A 19,625-nucleotide genomic window follows, 5' to 3' on the forward strand; every position below is an offset into this window, starting at 1 on the left:
TTCCGAGGTAACAGAATTCTTGACCTTCATGTACTTGCTGCAGCCCCATTTTGATGTTAATCTTTTCGCTAACCTCACTTTTGCCACTCATTACTTTTCTCTTACTTCAATTACTGTCAATCCCTACTGTCTATCCATTGGACCGTTGTTCACTTTCATTGCCGGTAGCAAAGTGATCACTGATTCTTATTATTGTCAGTCTTTTGTCCCAATTTTTTTTTCCTTCCTCTTCACCTTTCTGTAATTGCTTCTCCGATGTACAGGTTGGACGGTAGCCGCGAAAGCCTGTATGCTTGTCTAACGCCGTTTCTAGTGCGATCACTTTTTATTGGTCTTTCACTGTTATTGTTCCCCCTAGGTTGTTGCTTCTTACTTCCTCCATGCCTCCGTTGTCGTATGTCATTTTGTTTCCGAGGTAGCAGAATTCCTAATCTTCATCTGTTTCCTGCTGCCCCATTTTGATGTTAATTTTTTCGCTAATCTCATTTTTGCCACTCATTACTTTTGTCTTACTTTGATTACTGTCAATCCATTCTGTCTATTCGTTAGACTGTTCTTCACTTTTATTGTGGATCATAATCCCATCACTGATTCTTATTACAGTCAGTCTTTTTTCCTAAATTTTATTCCTCACTCTTCACCTTTTACTTTATTTCTGTAATTGCTTCTTCGATGTAGAGATTGAACAGTAGTGGTGAAAAACTGCATGCCTGTCCAATACTGTTTTTAATGCGTTCACATTGTTCTTGATCCTTCACTGTTGCTGTTCCACCTGGGTTGTTGTACATCTCGTACATCATCCCGCTTTCCCTACAGCTTACTTCTTTTTTCTCAAAATTTCAAATATCTTGCAGCATTTCAGATTGTCATTAAGAGAACTTAACGATGGTGCTTGCTGGAACTGAGACGGTGGTCCTCGTGTTTCAGGAGTGGAACGACTACAAGCTCAAGTGGAACCCGGACGACTACGGCGGCGTGGACACCCTCCACGTTCCTTCGGAGCACATCTGGCTGCCTGACATCGTCCTCTACAACAAGTGAGTGTCTCCCCACCCACTGTAGCCGTTGACACACCATTTTCCATTTTTATGAACTTCGTAGTTCTTTGCTACCATTAACTGGATTTGAGGACGTAGCGAACAGCTCTTGTGAAGTTCACTTCCTTTATAAAATTACAGACTATATCACGCTGAAATTACGAATATAATGTTCTGATAAGCAACTAATCTGCACCGCAAGCACTGCAGTTTTTTGTTCTTGGAAACTGTAACCAAGCCTTTCTCTTACAGGTTCTAAACTGAATATAGTGGGTCGCCTCAAAGTGAATTAGCTTTAAACCACTTATAAATGTCAGCGCAAATTTGATTAGCAGCTATTTCTAAATCTGTACTTGACCTGCTACTTATTGCAATGTTTGTTTCATCAGCAAACAAAACAAACTTAGCATCTGGCAATGTAACAGATGAGCGGTCATTAATGTGCACAATAAAAAGCAATGGACCCAAGATGGAACCTTGAGGAACACCACATGTAATTAATTCCCAGTCAGATGAAGACTGACCTGCTTACTGCACAGGTATTCGCAACGACACCCTTTGTTTCCTGTTAGATAGATGAGACTGGAACTATTTCGCAACATTGCGGGTGAAACCATAATATTCTGATTCACTTAAGAGAATGATGTGGTTCACACAATCAAAGGCTCTTGAAAGTTCACACAAAATGCCGGTAGCCTCTAATTCATTATGTAATGAATTAAGTACATTCTCACTGCAAGTGTAAATAGCTTTCTCTATATCAGAATCCTTAACAAATCTAAACTGTGATTGGACAATATATTATTTGCAATCAGATGCTTAAGGAGACGCTTGAAAGCAATCTTTTCAAATATTTTTGAAAAAGTCAGCAAAAGTGAAATTGGTCGATAGTCTGATAGTATCTGTATATCCCCCTTCTTGTAAAGAGGCTTAACGTCAGCAGATTTTGGCCAGTCTGGAAATGTTCCACCGATGAGAGACTGATTACAGAAATAAGTTAGGACTCAACTCGCATGAGCACTCTTTGCTTAACTTCGTTGATATGTTACCATACCCACTGGAATACTTAGATTTCAAGGATTTGATGATGGATGATACTTCTTTTGGAGACGTGAGTGTCATTTCCACTTTACTGAAGTTATTTTTAAAGACTGCTCTCAGATAATCCATTGCACTGTTCAGAGAACCTGACAATCCCAAGCTGTGAGTAACAGTTCAGAACCTGTAAGAGATTTCCTTCCAGCATGTGTATAACATATGAAGACATGCAGATAGAAGAGGTTGATAGTGTTAAAATTCTGGGATTGCATCTCGATAATAAATTCAGTTGGGAAGGGTATACCACAGAATTGCTTAAGCGCCTAAACAAGTCAATATTTGCAGTGAGAAAGACTGATGTCAGATGTATGAGATATAAATATACTGTTGCATACTTTGCTTACTTTCATTCTATTATGTCGTATGGGATCATATTCTGGGGCAACTCATCAAGCCGAGCAAAAGTTTTAAGGTTCAAAAGCGTGTGATAAGAATCAGTTGTGGTGTAAATTCAAAAACATCATGTAGTAGAAATCTGTTCAAGGAACTTTGTATTCTATCACTGCTTCTCAGTATATTTATTCCTTACCGAAATTTTTTGCAAATAATACATTTGCAACCAATAGCTCAATACATAGTATCAATACTAGGAATAAGAATCTACATAAAGACCTAACATCACTTACCTTGGTCCAAAAAGGAGTCCAATAATCAGGAACACACATTTTCAATAAATTGCCAACAACCATTAAAAACTTGGTTTCAGACAAAATAAGGTTTAAACAGAGTTTGAAACACTTTTTATAGGCAACTCCTTCTACGCTATAGATGAATATCTTAACAGAGAGTGTTATGGCGCCTTAAGTAAAAATGTCTGTTTGATTTCAGTTTTGACAGCACTTGGGTCACATTCAATACGCATTTTGCGTACGATAAATTTATTAATAGTGGATAACAATGTTTCATTCTGTCAGCGTGTTGATTCTGTAAATATTGGCTGTTCCAGTTTACCGCATTGTATTCACCTATTTCGACAATCTCCTGACAAATGATCAGGGTAGTAAGTACTATATTGAAATGTCGTATGTTTTTATGTTATACTTCCTGACATGTTCCACACCCACGAGAATCATCTCATTTTTAGGGTCTATGGAATCAAAACTGAATCTAATCTAATCTAATCTTTGACCTTCTCTAAAGGGACTCATTGCGAAGACGTCATCGGCAATTGTTGAGTAAGGCACGTTTCGAATAATATGTCCAACAGGACAGAATGATCAGTTCCGAGAAATTGCTTGGTGATTCGGTAGTGACTGGTCCGAGCTAGTGCTGCTGCTGCAAAACTGACCTCTGTATGGAAACATCGAGTAGAAGAGGGTCGTATGCAGCGACAAGAGCGTTGCAGCATCAAAGTACCACAGTAATGGACAGAACATCTGCGTCCACACTCAGCACTGTGTCACTGCTACAGATGTGCACCTGTTTGTGTCGACAGGTATACGCCGTAGATTAGAGGTGGACTGGTGGCATGACTCATATTGTGTCAGCTTCCTCTGACGTCGCAAAAAAGTTCTTATACTGCAATGGACACGTAAACGCCGTCGATTTCGCTCCAACTGGCAACAGTGGTCTGCATTCTTGAGCGCCATAGCAAACAAACTATAAAAGCGACGATATCGCTCACCTTTTTTCCCTTTGGGAACCCTTCTGATTTGATGCGTTCCGCCATGACTTTCTTTCTAGTGTCTTCCACTTCATCTCAAAGCAGCACTTTACCCAATGCCCTCCTTTATCTGTTGGATGTACTTCAACGTATATCTTCCCCCTTTCTTGCCCGCAACGGCTCCCTTATATTCTCCCTATGTCTTATCATTCTACCTGTTCTTTGGTCGGAATTTCCCGCATATTCCTTTTCTCATAGTTTCTGCTGCCGAACCTCTCATTTCTCATCTTATCAGAGACCACAATTTTCAGCATCCTTTTGTGAATCCTGTGCTTTACGCAATAGACTACTTTTAGCGAGGAATGCCTTCTTTGCCAGTGCTAGTCCGGTTCTTACATCCTCCGTGATTCTCATATCCTCCATTATCTGTTATTTTGCTTCCGAGGTAGCAGAATTCTCTCAGTAACTCTCCTACAGCACTCCCTAGTTATTTTTTAAAAGAAATCATTTTCGCCGCAGACTGCAGAAATTATTTATTTCTCAATTTTAATTTCGGTGCTTTGGGCCATCAAGTGGTACTGCAAAAGACTTTTGTCCTTTAAAAAACTGTATTTGACTCTGAACCCAACCACGATAAGTTAATGAACCCAAAGTTAGATGTCACGTTTATCGCTAATGTCACTTCCGCTATATTTATTATTTATTTGGTTTACTCCCAGTCTATATTATATTACCATCAGACTGATTTTTCATCCAAAATGTCTTATATTGCCTCCTCCTGTCATTGATATGCTTCAGTTCTCAATTTCAATCCCACTCCTTAACTTTTATTTTATTTCCATAATTGTTTCAGCGATTTACTTATTGAACAGTAGGGAAGAATGACTACATCCTCACCTTACACACTTTCTAATCTGAGCGATTCCCTCTTTGTCTTACACTTCTGTTTCTTGCATATATGTAGACAGAAACCCAAAAGTCCGTTAAAGTTTGAAAATTCAGAACGTTACGGAAAATGTGCCCAAGGAACTGAAGGTGTCTCTGGCTGACACAAGAAGATAACATTCTTGTGATTTTAAGTTCTTCAATTATTGAAACATCTGTTCTTTTTTGTGTCCACGGTACACGTAGCATCCTCCGCAAACGACACATCTCGAAGGCATCAACGCGGCTCTTTTCACCACCTTTCACGGTACAGATCTCGCATAAGAATACAGGAAACACCAAAGCTTCTACCAAGTACATATTCGTTGTCTTGGATATTGCCATCTCTTACTGAGTTTGACCATTGCAGCTCGGCCAAGAATGATTCGTCGTCTTATCTCTTTATCACACTTTCCCTTCCAATTGATCAGAGAGCCTAGATATACATAATCACTTACTATCTCCAGATTCCTTAAGCATCCTGTACTCTACAATCAAGTTTGAAACAACAAAGTGAATTTCGAACATAAATACAACTGTTAGAACACAAAGCTGTACATTTACATCGAAAATGAAATATAGAAACAAATGCGTCGGTTATGAATTGCAAAAACAGACACACTTGATATCGATCGATTACAGCGCCATCTGCCACGAATGGGAAACAATGGTTCGATTAAAACTTATGTATTTTTTAGCGTAGAATCCAAATATGTAACAAAAATGAACGTGGGTTTCCCATTTAAAAATACAAAGTTAACCCCACCCGCGCAGGAGGTGTGATTAGGAGGTCACCAGTGTTGCACAAACTAATGTCCCATATACTAATATCAACTTTTCATTCAGAACATTATTTTAGTACCAAGCGTCGATTTTGAGATATTTAGTTGTATTAAGATAAAACAGACGCTACGCACACTTTCGTGCATGGACTGTGCATCCGTAAACTTAATCTCCCAGGCCATATCGTCTAAATGGTGTATGCTGTAACGAAGAAGATTTATAAATTCTTTTCTTTCGTGATTGTTTATGGAACATGTGTGTTGTTTTTGTATTTCCATTTTTTGAATGTTACTGATGAGAATACATTTTTGTAAGGTGTGTCGTAGGTATCATGCACCATAGGTCTATCTTAAGTGTATTACCTCATTACTGTTTCTACAAATTTGAGTCTTTTATCAAAAGATGACGTGATCACCGAAATGTGGGAACAGCTGAGCTAGAGTTCGTAACAGACTTTTGTGGAGGTGGTACGTGTTGATGGAACCCTAGACACTTCTCGTAGTATTTTGCTTTCATATTCGTTGTCTGCGACAGCTCACTACAATACTGTCACCGACCAGCCTAACCGTGACCTCGTTTGAAGATGGGCAATCGAACCAGAAGATGCTAGACGCAGAATAGTGCAATAAAAAGTGGCTGGTCGCAGTTTCTGAAACCTTGTAACGCATTTTGAAAGTACACTATGTGACCAAAAGTATCCGAACACCTGGCTGAAAATGAATTACAATTTCTTGGCGCCCTCCATCGGTAATTCTGGAGTTCAATAGGGTACTGGCCCATCCTTGGCCTTGATGACAGCTTTCTACTCTCGCAGGCATACGTTCAATCACGTGCTGGAAGGTTTCTTGGGGAATGGCAGCACATTCTCCACGGAGTGCTGCACTGTGAAGAGGTATCGTTGGCGGTCGGTGAGGCCATGCACGAAGTCGGCGTTCCAAAACATCCCAAAGGTGTTCTATTGGATTTAGGTCAGGACTCTGTGCAGGCCAGTCCATCACAGGGATGTTATTGTCGTGTAACCACTCCGCCACAGACCTTGCATTATCAACAGGTACTCCATCGTGTTAAAAGATACAATCGCCATCCCCGAATTGCTCTTCAACAGTGGGAAGCAAGAAGGTGCTTAAAACATCAACGTAGACCTGTGCTGTGATGGCGCCACACAAAAGAACAAGTGGTGCAAGCCCCCGCCATGAAAAACATGACCACACCATAACACCACCGCCTACGAATTTTATTGCTGGCACTACACATGCTGACAGATGACGTCCACCTGGCGTTCGCCATACCCACACCCTGCCATCGGATCGCCACATTGTGTACCGTGATTCGTCACTCCACACAACATTTTTCCACCGTTCAGTCGTTCAATGTTCAGGCTCCTTAACCAAGCGAGGCGTCGTTTGGCATTTACCGGCGTGATGTGCCGCTTATGAGCAGCCGCTCGACCATAACATCCAAGTTTTCTCATCTCCCGCAACTGTCATAGTACTTGCAGTGGATCTTCATGCAGGTTGGAATTTCCGTGTGATGGTCTGGATAGATGTCTGCCTATAACACATTACGACCCTCTTCAACTGTCGGCGGTCACTGTCAGACGAGGTCGGTCTGTACGCATCGTGCTGTATGTGTCCCTTCACGTTTCCACTTCACTGTCACATCGGAAACAGTGGACCTAGGGATGTTTTGGAGTGTGGGAATCTCAGGTACGGACAAATAACACAAGTGACAGCCAATCACCTGACCACGTTCGATGTACGTGAGTTCCGCAGAGTGCCCCATTCTTCTATCTCACGGTGTCTAATGACTACTGAAGTCGCTGATATGGAGTACTTGGAAGTAGGTGGCAGTACAATGCACCTAATATGAAAAAAGTATGTTTTTGGGGGTGTCCGGATACTCTTGATCACGTAGTGTAATTCCTAGTAACGGGTATCGTAGACAATAGTAGGCTGCGCTACAATTCTGGACACTGAATAAACTCTTAGTGTGGCTGTGTGCGATCTCCAAAAAGCCGCTTTCCCAGAAAGAGTTCCAGGCTCTGCAGAACGTCTGGCTGTAAAAGTGTCAGTCCGCTCAGGTATTCCAGCCCCATCAAACTGTTAGCACAATGTGGTGAAACATGCAGCTGCAATATGAAGTGAGTGACAAGTTGACACTTCGATCGCTCAGGTTTGGTATGAGACGTAAATCGCAGGGCGTTTAACTCTGCTAAGTGCATTAAGGCACTGTGTGTTCAGTTGTCTCTGCAGTGGGAAACCCGACAAGCCAGCAGTTCCGGGAACAGCCGGGCTCTCTAAAAGCGGTCGCTACGGGCACGTGTTGAGAGGGGGTGAATTGGGAGGCTGGAGGGTGGGGGCCCGTCTCTCGCCACCCCAGGGATTGCCCCGTTGGGCCCAACTTGTTTAATTAAACCTGGAATTTACCGACACGACGCGACTCTGGCTCCACCTCTCCTTGTTGCTGTCTCTTTATACCCCTGCGTCCTATCTCTCTCATCCTCCCATTCTCTCTGTCTCTCTCCTCTATGTATGTACTCCCCAACAGCTTTATCAAACGCACCACAAACTGATCTCTAATACCAAAATGGGGCTTGAAACATTTCATGGTTTTTCGAATCGTATCAAACGTAATTCCTAGATCTTTCTTCGATCCTCACTCTTTCTCCGGAAATATCAAATTTCAGAAGGTTATGCCACGAGCTTTTATAGCCCATAATCTATCTCACCCTTTTCAAGGTCTACCTGTTCCAGCTAATGTAGACACTAGACAACAGTGAACATCTGTCTCAGATAAAACCGGTTGCCCCTCAATTTTCTTCTATATCAATCAGTCATATTCGTCTGCTGACATTGTGATCTCCACATACATTACTATGTTTCGCAGGCTATTTATAACCAGGCGCGCCCACAGGGTTCTTTTCCGGGTTGTTCTTTTTTCGTGGGGGAAGGGGTAGGTAATTTTTGTTGCTGTATCTAGACCCTCCCCCCCACCATCCGCACACCCTTAACACCACCCCTACCACAGATACTTTGGCTCTTAATGACAATTGCAATGTAGGAAATGTTTCATTAGAACTGAATTAAAATGTATGAAATATTTTTATATAACGATAATGTTGAATGGGAACAGGCTAATGACAAAAATTTATGCAGAATGAGATATCAACCCTGCAGCGGAGTATGCGCTGATATGAAACTTCCTGGCAGATTAAAACTGTGTGCCGGACGGAGACTCGAACTCGGAACCTTTGCCTTTCGCGGGCAAGTGCTCTACCATCTTTTTTTTTCTCCTTTTGTTCGTTTTCGTTCATTCTATCTGCTCGGGGCGGACGTCGCATGACACCCGTTTCAGTTCGTCGTTGATCCATTAACTCAGTTTTTTTTTTTTTTCATTACAGAGGGCAGCTAACCCTCTGACCGAACACGCTGAGCTACCGTGCCGGCTGACCATCTGAGCTACCCAAGCACGACTCACGCCCCGTCCTCACAGCTTTACTTCTGCCAGTCTTGCAGTCTCCTAGTCTTGCATGTTTGGGAAAAGAAGTCAAGAGTAACAGAGGTTACGAAAGTAAGAAAGTAACTAAAAGGAAACAACATCTAAGACACATTTTTATGGATAAAATCAAGAACAACACGGACTCCAGAAGGGAAAAGAAAACATGGGGGGGAGGGGGGGTGGAGGTGAAGCAGTATTTATTATTGTTCAGTTGTTCAGTAAAAAGTTAAAATAATAATAATGTTTTTCTTCAGACTTTCCCGGCGATCTGTTGACATCTTGAGGTGTTGGGTATTCTGGCGGATGTCAGTGTCATTCTTGCATGATATTTCATCAGATGCGACATGAGACTGCTTGTCGACTCCGTCACATTTGTGCATTTTCACCCATTTGTTCTAAGAAGTCCACCGTTGTGTGGCGCTCTGTCTTCCGCTAACATGGAGTTTTTGAAAAATGACGGGAAAATGTGTAATAGCCTGGCGACTGTGTCACCCGATTTATGATGGTGTACGTAACAGTGAATTTTTGATGGTAATGGAAATTTTACTTATATACTAGATGATGGTAGTGGTGCCTATAATCTGAATTGGCAATGGATAGCGACGGTGGACGTCTTGTGGTGTGGGTGTTCTCTTTCACTAAGCCAGTTGATGAGATGAAACTGTGAATTATGGCATGCTTCATGGAATGAGATGGATTTTTGTGTGGGGTGACCCAGTGTGACCTGCAGCTCTTCGTTGCTGGTGAATCGTGGTGTATCTGAGATGATGGCTGGACTTTCTCGACGTTGTCCAAACTTATGTCGGCCGCTATGACCATACGTATGATCTAGTGGCAGAATGACTAATTTGAACGTGTATATTTTATCTTCTGTTGGTAACACTCTGCTTTTTAGTACTGATTATAACTAATAGAGTCTGGCACATTGAAGGTTAGTGTTTTGTCGATTTTTAGTCCGAGATAGTTAATTAACGCTCTCCTTGGCAGGTCCTGGTCGTTTATCTGGCTGTTTCTTATTGTTAGCTTCCTCTTTGTGGTGAAGATGTTGTCTGGCATTTCTCTACGTATATTTTCACGTTCGCTGTGTCACACCAATTAACAACACGGTTTATATGACGCTGTATCTAGCTAGTATGTAACTGATGTTTCTGCCGATGTGATATACTGAAGTGCAATCGGCACAGATAGCCTCCTCCCCTTGTCTAGTATATAGGAGTAAGGGGTCCAAGCAAATACCTTGGGGCGTTCCCGTATTTGCGGACTGTCTGCTCCGTCTAACGAAGAATAGGATTTCCTGTTGGTTAGGAGGGACTTGACGATTTCCAAGATGTGCAGTGATTAGATTAGGATATTTTTCATAATTTTCACCCATGCCGAACATCTTTTCGATGTCGAGGGAAATGGATCCGATACAGTGTCCCCTTGGTATTTTTGCGAGTATATGTGCTCCACAAGGAGAATGGCTTGATACAGTGTGCTATGCCCAGCACGAAAACGGATTTCTTCGGCGATCAGCGTATTGTTGGTTGCCAGGAATTGCTTTAAGGGGATCTGGATTAGGATTTCTAAGAGATTGCAGGGATGATTAAGCAGGGAAGTTGGTCAGTAGTGCGGAAAAATTCCATTATTTATACTTATGCTCTTCCTCCTCCGTTTTTGGTTCCAAGGGTTCTGTCTCCTGTCCGCTAACGCTAGAAACGTGCTTAGGGGTTTCCTCATTGGTCCGGTTCGCGAGCCCAAGTGCTGGTATTTCGTTTTCAGTCCCACTCATTCATCTACGCTCTGGCTTTCCGTTCTGGGTCCCACCTAGTTTGGGCGATCCCGGTAGTAGCCACCTGCGACGTTAGATCTTTGATCAAGTGAACATGGTGCTCTGTCTGGGGTTTGTTTCCCATGTACAGACCCTCTGTGCTTTTTATTGTGGAGTTATGCTGCTGGTTCTGTTGCGTTTCCAGGACCCCTGCCCAGGATCGCAGTCTCTATTGAGATCGTACCCCGTTTCACGCTTCATGAGGTTTTTCTTCTCCTTTATCTCCATAAAATCTCTTGTAGTACTATCTCCGTAACTGGTATCTATCGCTCCGTCATATTTCACGAAATGATTGAGTTCCACACATTGCTCGTCAGTGGCTGATTTAGTTGTCGGTGTTAGTTGGGCATGCCTCTGCTGTATTTTACATCTTATTTCAACTGTCCTTGTTGTTTTACCAAAGTACGACATTCCACACTGGCAAGTTATGTTACAAGTACCTGGTTTTCATAATCCCAGGTCGCCTTCTCAATAGGCCTCTTATTGTGATGCGTGGACATTACGGTCAATTGGTGTTATGCTTCTTGAGAATACGCTGATTCTGGCCGAAACAGGCCACTCTGAGAGCAGGTACGCCACAGTGTTTACCTGATCTTGCTCTTCTTCTGGATAGGTGAGTGGCTGAAAGGCCTTCCAAATATGTTCGGCCATGTATCCATTCTTGCAGAACACTCACAGTAGATGCTCTGTTTCTACTGCAAAACCATCTGGGTGTGACAAGGTATGTACTCTGTGGAGCAATGCTTTTAGAACTCCATTCTTCTGCACTGGTTGGGCAGAGATGATGGCTTGTAGGTATGAATCAGTGTATGTAGTTTTGCGATAAACACTGTGGCCAGTCGACCCATCTTCTTTGCTTTTGACAAAACATCCAGAAACGGCAACAAGCTATCCTTTTCCTGTTACATGGTGAACTTGTTGATTGGATGGCGTGAGTTCAGGAGCTCATTGAGACTATCCTTACAACGAGACCAGACCATAATGGTATCATCCACAAATCTGAAGAAGCATGTGGGTTTGTACCTAGCCATCTCTAATGCCTCCTCTTCAGATATATCCATGAACATATTATCAACTGCTGGAGACAGAGGGTTGCGCCGGCCGGAGTGGCCGAGCGGTTAAAGGCGCTACAGTCTGGAACCGCACGACCGCTACGGTCGCAGGTTCGAATCCTGCCTCGGGCATGGATGTGTGTGATGTCCTTAGGTTAGTTAGGTTTAAGTAGTTCTAAGTTCTAGGGGACTTATGACCACAGCAGTTGAGTCCCATAGCGCTCAGAGCCATTTGAACCATTTGAACAGAGGGTTGCTCATGGCTGCACTGTCTGCTCTTAATATTTTCCCCCTCACAGAAAATACGTTGAGGTTAGGATACGTCTGAACAATTTTTGTATATCCATCCTTGTCATCGATGGTCTGTGCGACTTCGGCTGTTCACTTACGTAATAAAATGAACCATCGCCAGCCGTCGTTTTGATGTTATTTCATTGCATAGCAACCAGTTTCTGTGAGTCAATACGTCATCTTCAAGCCTTAGCTGACGCTGTGGGGGTGAACTTAGATCATATATCGATCCCATCTGTGGCCAGTACCTACGAACTGGCTTCTGCAGAATACTGTGAGAGCGGTGTTGTGTTTACAGCCATCAACTACCAACTGGCTGGGGACCAGTGAATGTTTTGTAAGTGTTCTGTCCACCTACCAAAATAACAAGGCTACTGGAAATTGTGAAATACCACCTGGCATTACAGAAACCAGGAATTTATAATGCACCTTCCCAATATGTCATGTCGTACATCGACCAAACAACTAGGGCAGTGAACATGCAAAGAACATCACAGGCATACCTGACTAAGATAGGCAAGTAAATTAGCCACCGCTGAGCACCATCTGGACCTGAATCAAGCCATGAACTATGATGAAACAAGACCCACAGACACCGAGACAGACAGGAGTAGTGGGATAATGGGGTACCACCATATCTTTGATATCAAGTTGATATCAAAATATTATGCAAATTAATTAATAATCAATTAATTACCCCAACTCCTGATGATGTAAAAGGTTTCCCCATCCAACACTTGAGTTCCTTCCCCCATCCCCAGCCCTGGAATTGATGGGAAATTGAAATTTTGGCGAGGATTTCAAAAAATGCAAGAAAATTCAAATTTATTGGCACGAATGTCAAATTTGTATGTTCACCTTGAGGGTCAGAGACCAACGGACGTACTTTATTACTACCAGAGGGTGCTGTTGGCCCTCGTCCACCCACCCCCACCATTCGCTGCCCGACCGTCCCATCTTCCCCGTCCACACCTCCCCTTCCCTCCCACCCCTCTCCCAGATAAGGAGTAAATATTTCCATTTATACGATCTATATTCGAGAATAGAAGGAGTCAGACCATACAAGCGTTTTCACTTTGCTAAAGTATCGTTACTAGTGACAAGCATATGATGTAGCCTTATTTCCTTATCAGGAAAATCTGTTTCTATCTGCCAAGTCCTGCATCACAGTGCTTGAATATTAAACTCATTCTTAGCTCATGAGGGAGCTCTAAGAGCGTGCTCTACCTCTACGCTGTATGCCTCCTGACTTTCGAAATCTGTAACAGTGAACAAACGTCTCGTCAAATATTAAATCTCTCAAGGTAACCGCACAGAGAAGCTACAAAAGTCAGCTTTGTACTGCGTATTACTTCGACGATACAGCTGATTTTATTACGATGGTCATCTCTCACTGGTAGGTGCGAGATTGATATTCCGTTAAAGGATCATGCGACAGTTGGAAAACGTCTGATTATAGCTCCAAGTCTTGAATCATATCCATGCTACTCTCCCCCTCGCTTCCACCCGCCTGATGACATCCCATTGATATAGAATTCATAGGCTTATTAATTAAATAGATCATGAGAGTCTCTTAGTATGATTTTTCCTGAATTTATATTACGCTCGCCACGTGACCGTTCCAGACACTTCTGTGACATCTCTGTAGGTTTCCCATAGGCTAGGCAGTCACTTCCTCTGATACCCAAAGATGTGGTAACCGTCATCAAGCAGCTGAAGACATCCATCGGTAGGTGCACTCATTCCCTCAGTTATCCTGTCATTCTGGTGGAAGTCAGTCATTTAGCATTCGGGTGTACCGCACACGTACTAATACTGGTGAACCTTTCAGGTTTTAGCATGTTTCACTCTCTTCTCCACCCCCACGACGCCTCCGCCACCGGATTGCATGTGAACAACACCCACCAGGTCGTGAACGTCCACCCGAATGTCAGCGCTGTACCGCTCCCAGCCGACAAGCCACAGTTTGGCATGCTGGACAGGGGTTAAGGATTCCATATTCCCAAAAGTCTTCCTGTCCTTCTCAGGAGGCTCAAATGGTTCAAATGGCTCTGAGAACGATGGGACTTAACTTCTGAGGTCATCCGTCACCTAGAACTTAGAACTACTTAAACCTGACCTAAGGACATCACACACATCCATTTCCGAGGCAGGATTCGAGCCTGCGACCGCAGTACCAAACTGTAGCGCCTAGAACCGCTCGGCCACCCTTCTCAGGAGGAGTGGGCGCTTAAATGTCGCTGGTGTAAATACGAGGGTATTGAACGATATGCTTCCCCTCTATTGAAGCTTTCCTATTGGCTCCTGCCAGATGAGTTGGTGGATGCTTTGAGGACTCAAATGGGAATTCGTGAAGGGAAGACAATGTTCTTTTCGATATACATTATTGAAAACCGCCCTTTGAAGATGACCACAGAGGGATTCTACTTCCGCCTATGTACTAGTACATTTCACGTAAGGACGACTATACAAGGTACGAGAAATTAGCGCTCATAGGGAGGCGTATAGACAGACTTTTTCCTTCACTGTATTTACGAGTTGAATACGAAAGAGAATGACTAGTAGAGTTACGGCTTACACTCCGCCAGACACTGTATGATGGCTCACGAAGTAACCATATAGATATAAATGTAAATTCAATCTACCTATTAAGATGCCTATCCATTCATTTATAGGTACATAAAACTCACAGAAGAAAGTTGACCTTTTATCGAGAAAACAGAAGACAGAGCTTCTGCTGCTGATTGTGTGTCTGTAGAAACCTTTGTATTAGCCCCTAATTTTCCTCGATGCAGTCACTTCATGAGACGTATTGAGACATTATAATATGTTTGTCCACAATACTTAGAAAAACCGATACAGAGATCACCTCTCGCCGCTCCTTTCGTCAAAGTATCGCTTACCTGTCCTATTCTCAGGATTCTTTTAGTCTTCGAATTTTAGTATTTGAATCCATCTGATTTCGATAGATAGCTCATTCCCCCCACCTCCCCCTAAGTCACAGACTCCTGCTAATTATCTTGTAATCCCATTAGGTCCGACAGCACTGTACCATTAGTTAGAAAGCTGACAGATATAGAGACATCACAATGAGAAAAATAGCACAGTAATATTCAAGAGGAAATTCACAACCATGCATAGCTCACGCATTCTGCACAAAGATATTCAGAAGCATAACACCTACAGTACATCGATAAGAAACGATGGCCTATAAATGTCACTCTGTACATGTCCTAATATCCTTTATCAAAAATACGACAGTGTAATGGTAACCGAGTCTTCTTTGACACCACAGTGTCTCTCTCCCATAAACATTTTTGTAACATCTAACAGAGTAAAACTACGAACTGTAAAAACTTTGCTAAATTACCTGATAGAGAACTCAATAAGATCTTACTGCCTCTCTTTCTTCGAATATATCAGGGAAACTCTTACTGTGTTTGTGTTGACATCGACCATACGTGGTGATCCCATTAAATATACATGTGTTGGCCCACTGGAGTAGAAGACCAGTGATCTAAGTCACTTCCAAGGACCTGTGTAAGGTTTTGTCACCTCTACTGGAGGAAGACCATATCAATTATCGGTCTCAAGAAGAGGGTTCTTGTGTTGTTATTTGATAGCCAGTTTTATCACTGATTTTTGCTGTAACATATCGAAGCAGTATATGACTACAGCTGAGTACATAGACATACATTTTGTTTTTCTACCATGACTTCGAGATCAGTGTTAGGTGCTAAATCAACATTAAAATGTTTCGATTCATTGGTTTTCGCAGAAAGCGGAACACTGTACGGCGTAAACGATGCTGGTCTCAGAACACACAGAATGGTGGAAATTAAAGACAGAAGCATTGTTTCTTATGGACAAAAAAGTGGTAGACATCCCAACATATGAAAACTGAAAGAGCTTGCGGCATTGTGGAGCTTTTCCAAACTGCGGTCCAAATGTGATAACGTCTACATTCAATTTCATCTTGCACAGTGACGACATAGCAGGTATTTCAGTGTTCCATCTCGAAGAGACCATGAGCATTGATTCCTCATATTTCAGCCATGGACGCCGTCAATGTTTCGGTGCTGATCACTCCCGGGAAATGTTACTCCCACCACGACTCTGACCATCTCAGACCAGTGGCGTCAGTCAATTACTATGTGGTAATCAGCAGCGCACCAGTGGACGGATGGGGAGGAGAAAACATAGTCAATATAGACTTATGTACTGTAATAAGCGACACAGTTGATAATGCGATCAATTTTAGCAGTTTTACCAGCTTTTCCGTAATTTCAGTGCCAACCAATGACATGGCTGCATGCTTCCCAGTATTTGTTTCATCGCTAAACGACACCTCCACTGCTCTGCGTGTATAATATACTAGATTGTGAATGAAGATAGATAACTGTACGTGACTTTTACTTGCTGTTAATTCTCAGACATACATACAAAATATTCCAGACAGTGTCCTATACAGATGCAGTTCGGTTATCTCCGTATATCTAGCACTTCGATCATAGTGCGAAATTTACGATTATGATTGGCCAACTTTCCCTTTGCGGATGTGAGTGACAGAATATTCTCGTATTTGTAAAATAAAGTTGCATATTTTTTAATCCCCCCGCACTGTCTCTGACCAACCCTCCCTGCAACACAGTCGTCAATTTAACTTACAACTGACCAGTAATAGGAGGCTACTATGCCTTACAAGTTCCACATCTCATGAAGGAAGAGTGAGCTGAGTCCATAACTGGTGTGCAGTGAAGACTGTTCTGCAACAGACTTACTCATGACAACCGCCTAAGTGCACAAGATCTCTCCAGATGTGTGCATGTCAAGGAGGTTAGCACCCCTTATAAATGTGTAGGAGATATGGTAGTGTTGTGGAGATATAATAGACAGTTAAGAAGAGACGTGTGGTTTATGCATGATTGAGCTCGAAGTCGGGCAGTTTGAAGCATTTTACACAAATCAACTGCACTATCAATTCTGAAGTAATGATCTCGTGTCTCGGGTCAGTACCAAGAAGATATTGGCAGGAGAGAAATTATCGTAGAACATAAACACATACACGCCTAAGGCTACATGGTTCTGAACCTAAACACAATATGATGTTTAAGCCATGTGGTTTCCGAAACATTAGTCATTCAGAGTCCAACACTCTTAATACTCAAATGCACGACATATACGTAGAACATCTGACGTACAACCACACACCACCCCCCCCCCCCCCCCCCGCCCGCAAGTTTTCCATCCCACTTACTAAAGTGACAAACTTTAAGATGATTAAACTACACCAAAAAAAAAAAAAAAAAAAAAAAAAAAACATAAATTCTCTGTGAAACATGCACAGTAACCTTTCTGGCGGTGTAAAGCTCCAAGTTCTCACATCCGATTATGGTTTAGAAAATATGCTGTGCTTACATCTGTCCCATAAAATGATCGACAGCAACTGTGGTGCTTGCTGATTAACACACAAGGATTGACTGATACCACTTGTTTGCAATGGGGAGAGTGTTGGTGGGAGCAATACATTCTGTGAATGACCAGCACCGAAACAGTAATCGCGTGCATGGCTGCAATATGAGGAACAAATGCTCTTGGTGTCTTTGAAGTGGAACACTGAGACATCTACTTCCCCATTATTGTGAAAAATGAGATTAAATGTAGAGGTTATCACCTTTGGACAACTGTTTAGAAACACTCCACACTCCGACAAACTCTACCAATTTCCATATTTTCCGATGTCTTCCAAATTTGTGTCAGTCAGAAACACCACCTCTGTCTTTTATTTCAAGCACCCTGTGTGTTCTGATACCAGCATGGTTTACGCCACACAGCGTTCCGCTTTCTGTGAGAACCAATGGATCGAAATACTTTAATGTTGATTTAGCACCTAACACAGATCTCTAAGTCATGGTAGAAGAAAATGTATGGCTGTGTAGACAGCTCCTGTCATACACTGCCTCGATGTGTTACATCGAAAAACAATGTATCAAACTGGTTATTAAACAACACAAGAAACACCTCCTTGTGACTGATGGTCGACGTGGTCATCTTCCAGTACAGGTGACAAAACCTTACAAAGGTCCGTGGAAGTGAGTTCAATCATTGATCTCCTACTCCTGTAGACCAATACATGTACGCCTATATTTAATGGGATTACCACACATGGTCCATGTCAACACAAAGACGGTATTTGTTTCCCTGATATATCAGAAGAGAGAGATGCAGTTAATTCATATCGAGTTCTCTACCAGGTAATTTTTTCGATGTTTGCGGTTTTACTGCATTAGATGTTACAGAAATAATGAGGGAAGAGACACACTGTGCTGTCAACAAAGACTTGGTCACAATTTAACAGTCATATTTCTGGAGTGTTAATCACAGAAACATGATAAAAAGAGTCAGAGTGACATTTATAGACAGTCATTTGATATTGGTGAATTATAGGTGCTATGCTTCCGAATTTCTTTGTGCAGTCCACATATACTCTGCATGGTTGTGAATTTCCTTCTGTATGTTAGTGTGCTATTTTTCTCATCGTGATAACTCTCTACCTGACAGCCATCTGACTAATCGAGCAGTGCTAGCAGAACGTTATGTGATTTCAAGAGAATTAGCAGTAGTCTGTAACTCGGTGGGAGACATGTCTTACTCGTCGAAAACAGATGGATTCAAATACAATATATGCCGAAGATGAAAAGATTTGCGAGATTACGATAAGCAATACTCTGACGAAAGAGGAGTTCAGATGTGAGCTCTACACCAATTCCTCTAAGTATATTACAACCTCTCACATACATCTCAAAAAGTGACTGCAGTGAGAAAACTAAGGCCAAATAAGAAGGTTTCTAGTGAGACACAATCGGCAACAGACGTTCCCTATGTTGTTTTCTCGATAAATATGCTGACTTTTGTGTACCTATAAATGGATGGAGGGACATCTTAGTAGCAAGACTAAATCTACATTTTCATCTATATGCCTAATTTGCAAGGCATCGTATGGTGTGTGGCGGTGGGAATCCTGTATCACTACTAGTCATTCCCTTTTCTATTCCACTCGCAAATAGTGTGAGGAAAGAGAACCATCAATATGCCTCTCTATGAGCACTAATTTCTCATACCGTATCTTCGTGGCCCTTATGGCTGAAGTAGGATCCTTCTGTGGTCAGCTTCAGATGCCAGTTCTCAATAGGGCTTCTCAAAAAGAACACTTTCTTCCCCTCTAAGGGAATCCTAGGTATGCAGACTTGTACACACGGTTAGTTGATAGGTATTTTGTTACTGCTCAATGCATCAACCTTTCCGGGATATTTCGAAAACACATATCAAAAAATTTTAGTTTGTCGGAGGGGTGAGGGGATGCATATCGTTCAATGCCCTGGTATCTACCCCACCGACATTTAAGTGCCCATTCCTCCTGAGAAGGATAGGACAGCTTTTGCAACTATGGACTCCTTAACAGCTGCATGGCATAGCGAGGAGTGGGTTGTCAGCTGGGAGTGGTACAGCCCTGACACCTTGGAGGAGGT

At 42.4% G+C, this 19,625-nt stretch overlaps 1 protein-coding gene across 1 annotated transcript in view; it reads left to right on the top strand.

Moving 5' to 3' along the window:
* Positions 1-19,625, top strand: part of LOC124622486 (acetylcholine receptor subunit alpha-like 1) — a 957,741-nt gene that overhangs the window by 818,815 nt on the left and 119,301 nt on the right. The window contains exon 4 of the mRNA XM_047148196.1: positions 928-1,037. Within this exon, the coding sequence (XP_047004152.1) occupies positions 928-1,037 (110 nt within the window). The remainder of the gene's footprint in view (positions 1-927; positions 1,038-19,625) is intronic.

Source organism: Schistocerca americana, chromosome 7 (genome assembly GCF_021461395.2).
Source record: "Schistocerca americana isolate TAMUIC-IGC-003095 chromosome 7, iqSchAmer2.1, whole genome shotgun sequence".
NCBI classification, from domain to species: Eukaryota; Metazoa; Arthropoda; class Insecta; order Orthoptera; family Acrididae; genus Schistocerca; species Schistocerca americana.